This window comes from Hypomesus nipponensis, chromosome 6 (assembly GCF_054491055.1).
Source record: "Hypomesus nipponensis isolate SF chromosome 6, ASM5449105v1, whole genome shotgun sequence".
NCBI lineage: Eukaryota > Metazoa > Chordata > Actinopteri > Osmeriformes > Osmeridae > Hypomesus > Hypomesus nipponensis.
The window spans coordinates 7,212,770-7,227,165 of NC_140366.1; the positions used below are offsets into that span (position 1 = coordinate 7,212,770).

The following is a 14,396-nucleotide window of genomic DNA, read 5'->3' on the forward strand; positions in this document are numbered from 1 at the left end:
TATGTCTTTCTTGTGGGAGACACCAAGGTTGGAATGGACATGTGACATGGAGGAATACAATAACATCCACAAAGATTTTGACTTTTGTGTTTGATGCAAATAGATCGTCGTGTGGCAAAAAGACACACATCCCAATGTTGACAACCTGGTAACATGTACACTAAGATCTTTCTAACTTTACATTCAAACCAGCTTGTTTGTATACCTTTAAGATGACAAATCCTATCGCCACTCCTTGTGATCAAACAATCACAGTGGGGACGCAGAGCTTTCCTCATACCATGAATAGATGGAATATCTGCAAAAATACGAAGGCCCTGAGAAACAGATGAAAGGGGAGGAACAGAAGGACAGATCCTTTACAAAGCTGGACACTGGAGCTTAATCTGTCCATGAGAAAAGAGATAACTCCAATCATGGTGTCAAACACTGGGAAGGTGACAGGAGAAAGTGGAGAGAAATGAGAATATGCCACAATTGGAAGGACACTTACTGTACCAGATGACCGGTGCCTGAGCTGTACGGGCTGATTCTTTGAATTGCCGTGGTTACCATCGTGTTCTATTTCAGCGTTACTGATTCTGTACTCATTCCCAGTAGATGAGTAAACTGGGATAAACTGGTTTTCATTCCTGAGCCTTTTGTGCTCCTCGTCAGTGTTGTCTCCCCCCAGTACGACACATCTAAGTGATGTCACTTAGATGTGTCTCGTGTAGAGGTGTCCAGTCATCAGGATTCAGCTCTGGCTGTCTCCTCATAAACAAAGAGTTGCTACTTCTTTCGGTTGTTCCTTGTTGGCTTAGAGGGTAGGGCGACTATGTAGCTACATCTACAGTCCTGTATTTACAATGGCTAGCTGAATTAGGTAACTCGGTGAGCTACATAGTTTGGATGCAATGAGGAAACTTGTACAAACCATGTTTAGATGACTTTGCTTCTTTTAATACAACTAAAAGATATTACATGAATTGATAGTAGCATTAGCTGAATTAAATCTGACAATTCAGAATGGTTTTAGGGTAATTTGAGGTCATTACATTTACATTAAATGTCCATGTGCAAAAATGGTAGCCCTAGCACACTAAGTCCCTGATAAAAATGAACCATTATGACTTCAGACTACATAAAAAAATCATTCTGTTTAAAATAAAGTTTTATTGGTCAAATTTGACAACATAAATAATCCCATTAAAAAACATGTGAAAAGTATAACCAAAATATTTTTTGAATCCTTCTTTACATCAGGGTGTGTCACTTTTATCAACAGCAGGTACCGGCAGGCAGAACATATACTTTGTGGTGATTGTCGAGGGTAAAATAACCTGAAATCTGTGTTTGCCAGACCCACATCATGGTACTGGCGAACTGAAAGCATGAAATTGATCAATATGGGGGAAACGACATGAGCCTGTAAGGAGTCTGAGGGGCCATCCTATACAGTACTGTTTATCCATCTGTTACTGATCTTTTCACCGTCAAAATATGGGTTGTTACTAGACTTTTGTCTGGCCTTTGTGGTTGCTTTAATGTCAAAACGTATGCATACACTGCCAGAGTTAGCATGCAATAAAGAGCAAAGCAAGCATGCCAAACAGACAGTACACAGATTGTCCAGCAAATTTGATCTAATACAGTAAGCCTACATAAACCCTATAGAGACAGTACACAGCATGCATCAACAAACCACTGTTATGTACCCTTTTATTTCTTATACAGTGCAAATGCCGCAAAGGGAATGTTCATTTTGTTGTACAGTGTGAAAGCAAGTTTTACTTTGGAATGTCTGCTTTTCACTCTAAACATGAATATAGTTCCACATGAATTCGCAAGATGGCGCTACAGAAAGGGTCTCTTCGCATGTGTTTGTGTATGATCTCTAAAGGCCAACAGGGCCTGTGTGTGTCCATCATGTGTAAGCACAAAATGATCGTTCATCCATCCATGATAATTTAATAAGAGTGAATCAGCGCAATAAGGGGAAAGAGGGAAGTGGGGGAGAGAAGGACGAGAGAGCGTTACAGGGATGGGGGTAAGACAGTTTGTCGAAACGTTGATGCAACTGCACTGCACAGGTGAACGGAATCCATGCAGTGACAGGTTAAAGACAATGAAAGAGAGAGAGAGGAGAGACAGAGAGAAAGGGGGAGAGAGAGAGAACGAGAGAAAGAGAGAGAAAACATACTGCAAATGAAAGATAAAGCATCTGTCCATCTGCTTAATCCAGGGGGTAGGATCATACATCATGTGACTGTCTCTTTCCCCGTCCATTCTCTACTTATAGAAGATGGGATCCTGCTGTTGTTTGTGTTTGATTTCGAGAGACACAACAGAAACACCCTCGCAAATCTGTCTGTGACACTACGGCCACTTTTCACCACACCATTCACCACAGTGTGGTGGAAAAATCCTTTCGCAGCTATTATGGTCTTGCACATGAAAGTTTGACAGTGTGGACGAATGAATAAAAACAAACAACATGAGGGAGGTTTGTTTTTCATTTAAACCATGCTGTAATTGTCCAAGGTCACTCGTAGTTTGAGCACCACTTCATCCTTTCACACAAAACAATTTCCATAGACACACACACGCCCACGTGCACACACACACACACCTACGCTAGCCCCCAGGTTGTCTCAGGTTGCATTAAGTGCTCCCTCTCAATTTCCTTCACTTCTCACAGCCTTCATTAACAACCTTTAACTGTCACACGCACACAGACACGCACACACACACACACGCACACACACACGCACACACCCACATTAGTGTTGTCTTTCTGTCTGCATGGTTGTACTACCCGTTCAAAAGCCATGTGAGAAATACTGCCACATACTACACTGAAGATCTCACAATACTGCTACATAGACTGGGGAACTCACCACAGCTACATACACTTCTACTGATTCAAAAGGAGCTACATTTGAGTTCTGTTACACAAAGAATACATAACTATAAACACCCCGCTTTCATTATCAGAAGTTGTGCAAATACAAGGAAGTGACATCTAAAAGTGTTCGACCTATCTCTCCACGCCCCACTCTGGCAGGTTAGACTTGAGGTGTATCAGGGAAGCGTGGGTGGAATGGTTTCAATGGGAAGCAGTGAGGCTCTGATGTTTGGCAACGTGGTGGCATCTCCAGGAGATGTGGTGGGGAACTTTCACTGAGGGGGTAAACGAGGCGGTGATGGTGGTGGAGGGACGATCGGCCTCAGTGCTTCAGGGTTCCTCAGGGTTCCTCATGGCATCGACGGGGACTCCTACGACTCTGAATCCTTAAGGGAAGAATGCAGTCAAAGGCTGAGGGTCTACATTTGTGTACACATCATCTGCCCATCAGCCACCCACCCCTCTATTCACACATCCACCCACCCATTCATCCATCCACCCATCCATCCAAAGATTAATCCTTGAATATCTTTTACTTTTAATTATTGTTTTTGATAAATCCATTCAAACTGAAATGATGTAAGTAAATACATGGTTAATACCACATGCGTATCTCCATAAGAATAGCAAAGAAGGTCAGTACAACAAGAACAATGCCTCCCAAAAATGTATAAAGATAAAATATGGTTTGGATTGGTCTGCAGTTCATATTGTAAGGAAATGTATCTATTTACTATTCAATCAACCTCCTGAGAGGAGACAGGCATGTCATTGGAGGCTGAAGTGAAGCAGGAAATTAGAGGAGTGATCTAATGATCACTCGTCTAATGATCACTCAATGCAGATTCAATCACGACAAAGACAAGATTCAGCAATGTCTGCTCGACAATCTTATTAGTGTCATTTAGTTTCATAGCCACTGTTTGTTTATTTATATCAACATGAAATCCAAGGAGCAATGTTTCCTACTGGCCGGACGTCCTACAGCAACATACTTTTGAGTATGTCAGTTATTATTCCAACCAAGCGTCACCAACAAACAAAAAATCCAGTCTAATATCATGACGTTAATCACATTTGACAGGAGATAAATCATATACTGCACAGCTGCAGTGGAGTAAATTCAGTTTAGTAAGATCATCCAACACGCCTCAAAGCAAACGCCAAGCTCTTTAGATCTCTTTTCATAGTAACGTTTTATCACTGGGTCTCCTGGGGACAAGCAAAGACACTCGAAAAAAGTCATTGTTTTAGGTTTTAGTCATTTATATCTGCTGAAACGACAGTTTAATAAATCACTTTTGCAACCCTGCAAAGTTGTAGTCAAATCACAAACTATGAATATTTCAGAGGGTAGACTCTGGACACAAGTGCTGATCTGGCAGTCAGAGTCATAAGGGAGAGAGACAGGAGGGAGACGCGGAGTGACAACCAGAAAGAGAAAATATTGGACGATGCAGCAAACTAAGGACACAATGTTTGCTGACTGTTATACAATGGGGAAGATTAGCGAGGGGGTGGCAAAGAAAGAAAGAAAGAAAGAAAGAAAGAAAGAAAAAAGAGTGGGTGTGTGAATGTGAAAGTACTGTTTTTTACGTAAGTGGTGAATGTGTCAGTGTACGTGGCTTACTTTCACTGAGGGTTGGGAATGAAGGCCCAGGAATGTGAAAACGGAATTATTCTCTTTTGACTGGAAGAAGTCTTCGTAGTCCTGAGACAATGGGAAAACACAGGGATGCAGAATAACACTATCCATCAGTCGGAATTCGCTACCGCTACCATGTACTTCACTACTGCTACCATATCCTTCACTACTGCTACCATATACTACCATATATATAGCCCGTAGCAGCCCACACATTAGTGTCACTGGCCACTACCTATGTAAGCTAACACATAAGGCCAGACAGAAAGAGAGAGGTTGACTGGCTTATCCGCGTCATTGAGCAGGCAGATTACAACAGGATTATGGTGTAGCACATGGGTTCTGCAAATGAGCAGAAAACAGCTAACTTTAGCTTGCTTAGCTTACTCAACTAAGGCCATTTGATTGTGTTGCCCATATTATCCTTTTCTTATCTTAACTATTTCAAAGTCAAGACGGCAAATTACCTTGCCGACATAGCTGACAAAGGAAAACAGAAACTCAAGCAGTACATTCAAATTATTTCAGTGAGAACGAGGCATGGATTTGTGCCCTGACTACAGCATTCAAATCATCTTGACGTTATGCCTTGGGGACAAGGCTGGTTCTGTAAACTACCATCTGTGGCTAAGCACAACTAGGCCTCTTGTTAGCATTGAAACAAAAGGATGGTTGATTGGTCTTCTATCTCTAGGGTTTTGCTATGGTAGTCCATTACTAGGGTTGTGTGATGGTCTACGCTTCAGTTACCGGAACAAGTTAATGGGAGCCAACCACCGCTGCAACACATGGACAAAATGAGGATTCTCTCACCCCACAGTAGTGGTCTCCGTTGAAAATCTGCGGCGGGAGAGGGTTGCCCTTCCGTGGCTGCTTCTCCTGGGGAATGTTCCGGTACATCCACATCCTCTGGTCCTCCAGCATGGTGATATCTACTTCCTGGAAGGAGATGCGGTTAGACTCCAGGAAGCCCACAACAGCCTGCTGATACTTCTTCACCTGCAGAGAGGATAAAGGGAGAGAAAGACAGAGCAAAATAAAGACAGAAGAAGAGATGAAAAGAGGGAGATGGGCTTGAGGCAACAAAAAAAAAAGATTATCAACCCTCGTGTGAAGGATCACATCTAAAAAGAACTGACCTTTTATGTTTTTTTTTTTTTATGATTTACAATGCTTTATCTAAACAAGTTTATCGGACAATACGTTACTTGTTGGGACTAATTCGCTTTTATAACAGAAACTATGACACTACTTTGAGTGTTGCACACAGGCTTCAGTTTAAGACAAACAAGGCTAAAGTGATTCTCATCATCTCCTGCTTTAACTCTTTAGATACAGAGAATGTGGACACTAAGACTACAAAGACACTCCTGAAAGCAAACACACGATCTGATGTGATACTGTACAGGCATACATTGAACACATGCCAATGAGATGGAGTGGAAAATGCTAAACAGGCATTCTCAGATTACCTCAGCTTGTCGTGGCGTCCCTGCACGTGTGCGCGTATGAGTGTGTGTGTGTGTGTGTGCGTATGAGTGTGTGTGCGCGTATGAGTGTGTTTGTGGAAGTGAGAGTATATGGGAGCTGTGCGCTCCTGTCTGGTCATGTGACTGAGGGGTCAGGCGTATTATGCACTCCTGTATCGACAGACAGGAAACTGACACTGCCTACCTCTGCCAGACAGCAGGGTTTACACACCCACACACGACTCAATCTGACTAGTGGATAAGACCTGATAAGGAGTGCATGGTGTGTATGGACTGCAATGTCTGTCTTGCCCTCAGACAGTAATGGAGATGTTGGTGATTCTTGATTATTGGAGACGATTTGACGTCAGGAAACAGGAAAGCAGCCACAGATTTCCCGTCAATACAATGGGGGCCATATGCCATGCCACCTGGTTAAAGCTGCGTTACGGTTTCCTTTGTCGCTTGTCTATTTTTCAGCTCATTCATTTATCGCTCTTTTTAAGCCCCATTATGCTTTCAATGTTGTTTAGCCATATTATTCATGGTGCAGCACACAACTCAAAAACGGTTTCTAGAATTTCTGAGAGTGGAAAAGGTTCCACCGGCTGCAGTGTACACACACTGTGGGTTCCTGCAGTGCTTTGTGGACTGAGTAACTCCCCATGGTACAGTTCACTGTCTCAACAGGGAACGGGACATGTCCCTGTTAGTGTTTTCCAAACTGCAATCTAATGACAATGTTGAGGAGAAAGAAAATCCCACGCTTTTGACTGGGTCATTAAAAGACACACACACACACGGAGCTTACTTCCTGTGTCTCATTTGGCAATGTGCCTCAGCCGAACCCAGTCACCACGATGAGAGAGGGAGGAAAAGCACTAGAGACAGCCCTCCTAAAAAATCTGCTTTCCCGACTAACCCCGTCATACAACCAGACTTGAACATAGTCATTTAACAGAAGACACAAGGGTTTCAAGACATAGTGCATAGTTAGTCAGTTTTTATGCATTCTACTTTTTTTTATTTTTATTAATGTCCGTATATGTTTATTGTATGCACCTTCCTGCCACAGTAAATTCTTTGTTGATGTGAACTTTCATGGCAGTAAAAACAGATTCTGATTCTGAAATACAATGTGTCACAAATGTGCTCAACAACAGCCCATCGGAGCCTCTTCTAGCTCCTGTAGAACATAGACAGTACTTGAATGTGTCTTGGATGATTATTTACTTCCTATTTGTCTCCATTTCTTTGGCTGCTTTGATTCTGTTATTGGGGTTATCCAATAAGTGGATTGTTCTTCATTCTGTTCTGCCTCAGACTCTTGAGAATAACCTCAAACAAGCTATGCTTCGACTTGACCCACTGTGACAGAAAATATTCTGTCTTCTGGAGTCATACTGTGTGCGTATGAGTGTTTGGGATGGTGAAGGCACAATGGACCCATTGTTTTAACCCCAGACAATTGGGGGCATGACAATGTAAAGAAGATGAATAGTGTACAGAACAATTAACAGACAGTGTCTGGCTGTCTAATTTCACTGTAAAGAAAAGCATTGTCGGCCACCCGTGGTACCACTGTAACCAACTTCATAGGCACAGCTTCAGCCATAAAACGGCCCAAACAGTATGCCTTTTGATTATTTAGATCAAGTCCAGGTTTAAGTCTTTTATTGTCAGATGCACAGATCAACACAGAGTCAGACTGGGTTCTGAAATTCTTAGGACAAGACAACACAAAGTAACCTGACATCAGATAGCATAAGTACGCTATGTATCTATCTATTTAATAAGTACAGGGACAACCACATACTGGGGACACCATATACTGTACATTGTTTCCGCCCAAGACCATTTTAATGGCAATCAAAGTTTTAAGGATTCACTAATAGTGACCGTAGCTGCTTTTCCAGCCACAGACATCTTTGAGTGCTAACTGAGAGCTGGGGGTCTGAACAACTGTTATTGTGGGAAAATATTAAGTTTAGTGGATGATTTCCATTCATGTGTCAAATGTACATGAAAAACTAATGCCATGTCAACATATTGATTAACTTTGTTGAACATCATCAATCAATTTGATTCCTGAATGAATGTTACTAAACACTCCCTGTGTATAAGTGTGTGAATACAATGAAAAGTGTGCACGTGCCTGTATGTGTTTGAGGTCAGACTGTCAGAGTACTCTGCACACTTGTTTTGTTATGTACCTCTGCTACTGAGATTAACGAAGGTTTAAGACAGAGAGCTAATCCTCTACTCAACGCAACAGGTCACAACCGAGTTACAGTCTGCTTGTGTGAAAAAAATTGAGAGTGAGGGAGGATAAATAATAAAGAAAGTAGCGTCAACAATCACTATACTTGTATGATACCAACAACGGGCAAATACAGATGTACCATCCCATAATATCATGGAATGTGTGAAACAGTCTGGATGTGATGTACAAGATCTAGGATCCCCTTTGTGTCTCCATGAGGCAACATTTGAACCAATGGAAAGGTGAAACAGCATTGTAACCATTGTCAGAGGTGGCAGTCGCTCCACAATTGTCAAGTGATCGGTCAAACATCAAAGTCCAGCTAGGAGAACTGTGGGTCATTTGGAACCCGCCTGTTTTTGGATGGGTGGTTTTAGAGCCACCAGTCTTCTCCCTCTTATGTAAGAGCTGCTCACTCTGGGGTGGTACACAGGGGTGGGGTGGCACTACCCACCACCACCAGCACCATATCCAGCACCGACACACACACACACACACACTATAAGTTCAAATACAATATTACCTGTAGTTAACTCTGCCCCCTCCCACCCCAGCCTACTAACAACACATCAGTCCATTTGACAATAATTCGACCAATGAGATCTGCCACCTTCCATCAATCCGCTCTAACAACATTTTCGAATTCACTTTAATGCTGTTAAAAGTCAATTGGGTTGCCATATCAGAGCTGGCCCCAAGGGTATTCAAGCATGCGTGGGTGTGAGAGGTGTCTCTCACAAAGTTAAAAATAACACTTGGATGTTGTTATTCCCAATTCTAAAGATGGTCAGTTGAATTCATTTCTCATTTGACCAATTATCCAAGACATGGGGTACCAATGCTTCTATTCCAATCGCTTTACATCTCTATCATTATGCCAGAGTTAAATAGTTCATCCTCAATCCTCAATGGACAAAGAAACAAACATATACTGTGTGTATGTTCATTGCACCTTTATTTTTCCTGGATAGGCAAGCATTTGGCTATCGAAAATCCTTTTCTAAATCCAGAATGCAAGCCATCTGCATGAGAGTAGGGGCATGGGACAATCCTTGCAGCTTTCAGCTCGAGCATCAAGTAAAAAATGTGCATTCAGAGTAAGTTACCAAGGACCCTTTCCATACACTGTAAAAATACACTTGGTTAATCATTGAAACGTGTGTATTAAAATCAGTCTTCAAATGCATTATACCATGTAGCAAAAGGCCAAAAGTCTACGTTTTGGGCTATGCTTTCACCATCAAATAGATGCCATTTCAGTTTTGTAGACTGTCATCCCAAATTATGCTGTAGATTGAGAAGGATTATTATTCCCTAAAGTCAAACTGCTATTCGCCAAACAGGTTTAAGTGAATTGAGTGAAGACATCTAAAGCGTAATTAATTTAAAAAAATTGACTTATAATATTAATATTCTGGTTTAAAACCTACATTCAAGTGTAAAAAGATATGGAGTAGGCTAGCCAAGTTCTTGAATCTGTGAATAGGTATGAATATGTCTGAAAAACATCATAAAACAAAACGTATGCTAAATGGATTTTCCCAGTATGTTAAAACTGAGTTTCATTTTGAAATCAATTAAGTCACATTTTGGAAGATGGGAGACGCGCATCAGAGAAGTTACATAAACAACTATCATTGATGAATAAAACCATGGCACGGGAGAACATATTCGACCCCCTCCATCAGTGAAACTATAAGCAACTTCATCCACACTTACCGCAACAGATCCAGAAGAGGATGCAATGTAAACCTTGATTACCATTTCGATCCGACCGGGTAACAGTCAAATTATTATTTTTGCAACAATGTACTTTTGTTGGCTAATAATTCCAGTCTGGATGGCGTTTCCGTTTTCTGCACCACTGGTGTAGCCTAATCGTTGTATTTTTTAATACGTGCCAAAGCGGGTCCTATTATTTAGATTGTGCCATGATATTTTTGTTCCCACGACCGTCGTTCGCCCTCTTCCGACTGGGATTCGGCGGTTTGTTACCGTTCTGCTAATATTCAGTGTATTCCCTCTTCGCATTGGTCTGAACTACAGACCGGGGAGATTATGGGAAATGTAGTTCTTCTGACCCAATTCCACTCTTGCTTTGATAACTAATCTGATCATCGACTACGAGTCGGCCTAATCTTTTTTGATCGGTGGACAAGTTCTTCTAGAAAAACCAAGATATCAACAATAATCTCTGCCAACCCCAAAACGTTCAGGGAAGCATTTACAACTGAAGAAAAGTACTACCATCTTCTCACATGGTCTAACATTTAATGTTCCTGAATTTAAAAGTGCCAAAGTTCGGACACATGACCATAGCACGGGAGCTTCTTGGACCTCACATTAAACCATGGGCATCATTCAAGCTGTCCATCTGCATTTTCTATGTGTATGTGGAGCAATATCGGCGTATTATTACCCATTTAATGTAGGCTATGTTCATCTTAAGTGGTGTAAAAATGCAACATACAGTAGAAAATTCCCACCCAAGGTAAATTTCGGATGTATTCACATTTTATGCACAAGACAAGCAGGGATACTTGCTTAGTATTACTAGTTTATGTACCCTTAGTATAGTTAGACCATAAATTTAAATGTAAGATTCTTATGTTTATTGTATGCACCTCCCAGCCAAAGCAAATTCCTTGTCTGTGCACTATCATGGTGAATAAAACCTTTTCTGATTCTGATACATGTAAGGTTGACTGTTTATTACAAATCAAAATAAAAGGTTTCTGGCTTTCAAAATTCCAAGCAGATTCCAGCGATAACTCAATAGAAGCCCAATGCTGGTGTTCCTGTTGTAACAAACAGGGCTATTACCATACTGCCACCTAAAGGCTGGAGGTAAATACTGCTTTAAAACAATTTCATCTGGCCATTGACCAATGATAGAAATATTAATTATTACAAACATTCTCTACAACTAAGGTCTTCATGTCATTGAAACAAAACTTTGATTGAATGTTCTTCAAGAAAACCCCACAATACAAACACTACTCTTTGTCAACCCCAAAAAGTTCAAGGAAACATTTACAACTGAAGAAGATACTGCAATATTCTTACATGGTCAAAACTTACCCTACATGTTCTTGCATTTAAACCCTGCAATATGGGGAATCAAAAACCAGGAAAAAAAGGTTCTGACAAAGTTATTTTTAAATGTATTCAAATTAAAAACGTAAAATGAAGCAAATATTCTTTCTTTCAATATAGCTCTCAGTTTGTACTTAGCCATTTCAAGCAACAGTTAGAATGGGCAGTCACTTACAATGACCACAGACCTTATAACATCTTTAGGTTTCAATATCAGGTTAGAATAAATCCCCTAAGAACTTGGTATCATGTTTGTTTTTGTAGAAATGGCCATACACATGTTAAAAGTGGCTAGTGATACCTATTCTGGTATCTGTGGTAGCAAATACATCATCACCTTGGGTTGTGGGGACACCATTTCCAGCTCTACACATTTTCTTAAATGACTAATTTGACCAACAAAAAAATCATGACCCGTTTGCCTGCTCTGTAAGCAAAGGTTCGAGACCAGGGTTCTCCAGTGAGCACATGTTGCCTTGGTCATCCATTTGCTCAACATCTGCAGTTCCATCTGTATAGGGGTTGGTCCTTTCAAAGTTGCTCAATTTACAGGTCTTCTTCTTGGAAATTCTCCCAGATGTTCTTGCAGGTTGAGTAACCGTCTCTCTTTTCTTCTTTTCTTTTCGCATTCCATAGTATAGTGCAAACACGTCAGTGGCATGATTTGGGTTGATGGCCATGTTACGGCGATATGTTTTCGCCAGACATTCAGCAAGATAAACTAATCGGTGGGTAAAGATGTGCCACTTCTGATTGTGGAAACTGATATCAAAGTTGTAATCCAAAATGTCACCTAGAAAGTGTGAATAGGCCTTCTTTTTTTTGTGTCTTTTAACATATTTACGGATCTCGTACATCACGCCATTTGTCAGGAACTGCAAGTCATGTTTTTCTTTGGATTCCAATTTTGAATATACATCAAGGTCAATGCCTAATTGTTCACAAAAGGGATAGTAATCAAATATTGCCCTCATATTGTTATTGTCTTCCAGCTTCACTTCTTCAGCACACAAGGTAGTGTGAGTGTCATAAGATGGTGTCAGGGGAGGGGCAGGAGAGGATACGTGTCCACCACCAGCAGCAGACAGGACTGTAAGTGAAGGTTCAAGACCAGGGTTCTCCAGTGAGCACATGTAGCCTAGGTCATCCATTTGGCCAAAATCTGCAGTTGCATTTGTATATGGGTCAGTCCTTTCAAAGTTGCAGAACTTACAGGTCTTCTTGAAATTTCCCTCAGATGTTCCTGCAGATTGAATAACTGTCTCTCTTTTCTTTTTATCACCATCAGCGGCAGACAGTTTTCTCTTTTTCTGTCGTTCCGACTGCCTTTCAGAAACAGCTGGTGCCAATTTAGGATCCCTCTTTCTAACTTTTTGCAATGAGATGGCTTTTTCATACCATGCCACACCACGACTCTTATTAACAGAACGTTTTGAATAGAATTGGTAGAGAATTCTTCTAAAGAGCTCAGAGTCCACAGTTTGCAAATCAAGATCAAAATTGTGTTCCAAGATGTCAAGGACTATCTGCTTGAATGTCCCACACAGTTCTTTGGTATACTTAGCCACTTCAATCATAACCCCTTTGGTTAAAACATCCATGTCAAGTTTCTCTTTTGACCAACCTTTATATGTCACATCAAGGTCCAGACCAATTTCCTGACACATGGGGTAGAGGTCTGCCCTGGTCTCCTTGGACACAGTGTAGAATGTTTCCACCTTGATGTCTTGGTTGGCCATCATGTCAGACTCACTTTCAACGCAGATTTCAGCATATCCCATATGCTCTGACTTGATTCCAGATTCTCTCAAATGGTCAATCTGACTGGAAGTCTTTGGAACCATGTAATGTGGTTTTAGACCAAGCATCCAAGGTTGATTAAGAATAGATATTTCAAAAGGGTTCTGTGCGTGATATTTCTGCAGTTCAACCACTCTCTGCCAAGTTTGAAGTACAAATGCATTTCTATTTTTACTGTTTTCAAAGCCAATATCAAAATTGTACTCCAGAATTTCAGCAATGTAATGTCTTTGAGAATTAATCGACAGCTCTTTGGCAAAAAGTATAATTTCGTGCATTACACCCATCCTAAGTAGATGCAAATCCAGTTTCTGCTTCATTCCTGAACCCACATCCACATCTAATCCTATTTTTTTGCATCTCTTGTTTTCTTCTAATTTACCACTCGTCACTTTTGAGATTATTTCTTTCACCAGAGTTGAACGTCTCCGCCATATCGCTTTCTTCTCTTCAATGTTTAATGGTTTGACATCATGTTCAATCTTGATATTTTTGGAAGTTTTTGATTCCGAAGATGTGTTGTTTTGAGTCTGTATTTTAATAGTCCGAATAGTGTTTGCTAAAAACGGTTTGTATTCCTCCTTTTCAGGACTAATTGTGCACGGTTTCTCCTCCTCATTGTCTTCTTGCTTCACAATAACGACTTCCATTTCCAAACTAAAGATAGTGAGTGATATCTTGTATTCTGTAGCGCTGTAACGCAGGATTAAATGAATATAAGTTATCCATACACTTCCTAATCAAATTATTCTTAAGGGTTTTTTATAGCGTAACAAGTTCCCGACCGACTCTCTGATTTGCACGCGTGCATATTCTTCTTCTTCTGGTGATGTTATGGTCGATTGCAACTAACGTTTTGAGGGGCATCATCTCCACCTACTGTTCGGGAGTGTGAAGCCAGTTGCCTACACTTATACAAACCATTGTGTGGTACAAACTCAATAACTCAAAGTAAACACCTATTTCCTGGCCCCATCCCAGATTACAAAATGTCAAGTGGGGCTAAACTACATATCCAGTCAGGTCCATAAATATTTGGACATTGACACAATTTTCATCATTTTGGCTCAGTATACCACCACAATGGGTTTGAAATGAAACAATCAAGATGTGCTTTAAGTGCAGACTTTCAGCTTTAATTTCAGGGTATTTAAATCCAAATCAGGTGAACGGTGTAGGATTTACAACACATTTGATATGTTCCCCCCTCCCCCCCTTTTTAAAGGGACCAAAAGT

General features: G+C 40.8%; 2 protein-coding genes across 3 annotated transcripts; both read right to left on the bottom strand.

Annotated features, from left to right (window-relative positions):
* Positions 1–1,145: 1,145 nt before the first annotated feature.
* sh3bgrl2 (SH3 domain binding glutamate-rich protein like 2) lies at positions 1,146–10,230 on the bottom strand. 2 transcript variants are annotated; one of them, XM_084700112.1, is made up of 4 exons: positions 9,984–10,230; positions 5,346–5,531; positions 4,518–4,598; positions 1,146–3,273 (listed from the first exon to the last, which is right to left on the bottom strand). In XM_084700112.1, the coding sequence occupies exons 1-4, from the start codon at positions 10,026–10,028 to the stop codon at positions 3,259–3,261; spliced, it is 327 nt and encodes a 108-aa protein (XP_084556238.1). In that variant the 5' UTR covers positions 10,029–10,230; the 3' UTR covers positions 1,146–3,258. The 2 variants fall into 2 exon arrangements, with proteins under 2 accessions (XP_084556238.1, XP_084556237.1); XM_084700111.1 differs by lacking the exon at positions 1,146–3,273 and having other exon boundaries at positions 4,499–4,598.
* A 726-nt stretch (positions 10,231–10,956) lies between these two features.
* Positions 10,957–14,002, bottom strand: LOC146286805 (uncharacterized). Its single transcript, XM_084699245.1, has one exon. The coding sequence runs from the start codon at positions 13,808–13,810 to the stop codon at positions 11,768–11,770; it is 2,043 nt and encodes a 680-aa protein (XP_084555371.1). The 5' UTR covers positions 13,811–14,002; the 3' UTR covers positions 10,957–11,767.
* Positions 14,003–14,396: the final 394 nt, after the last annotated feature.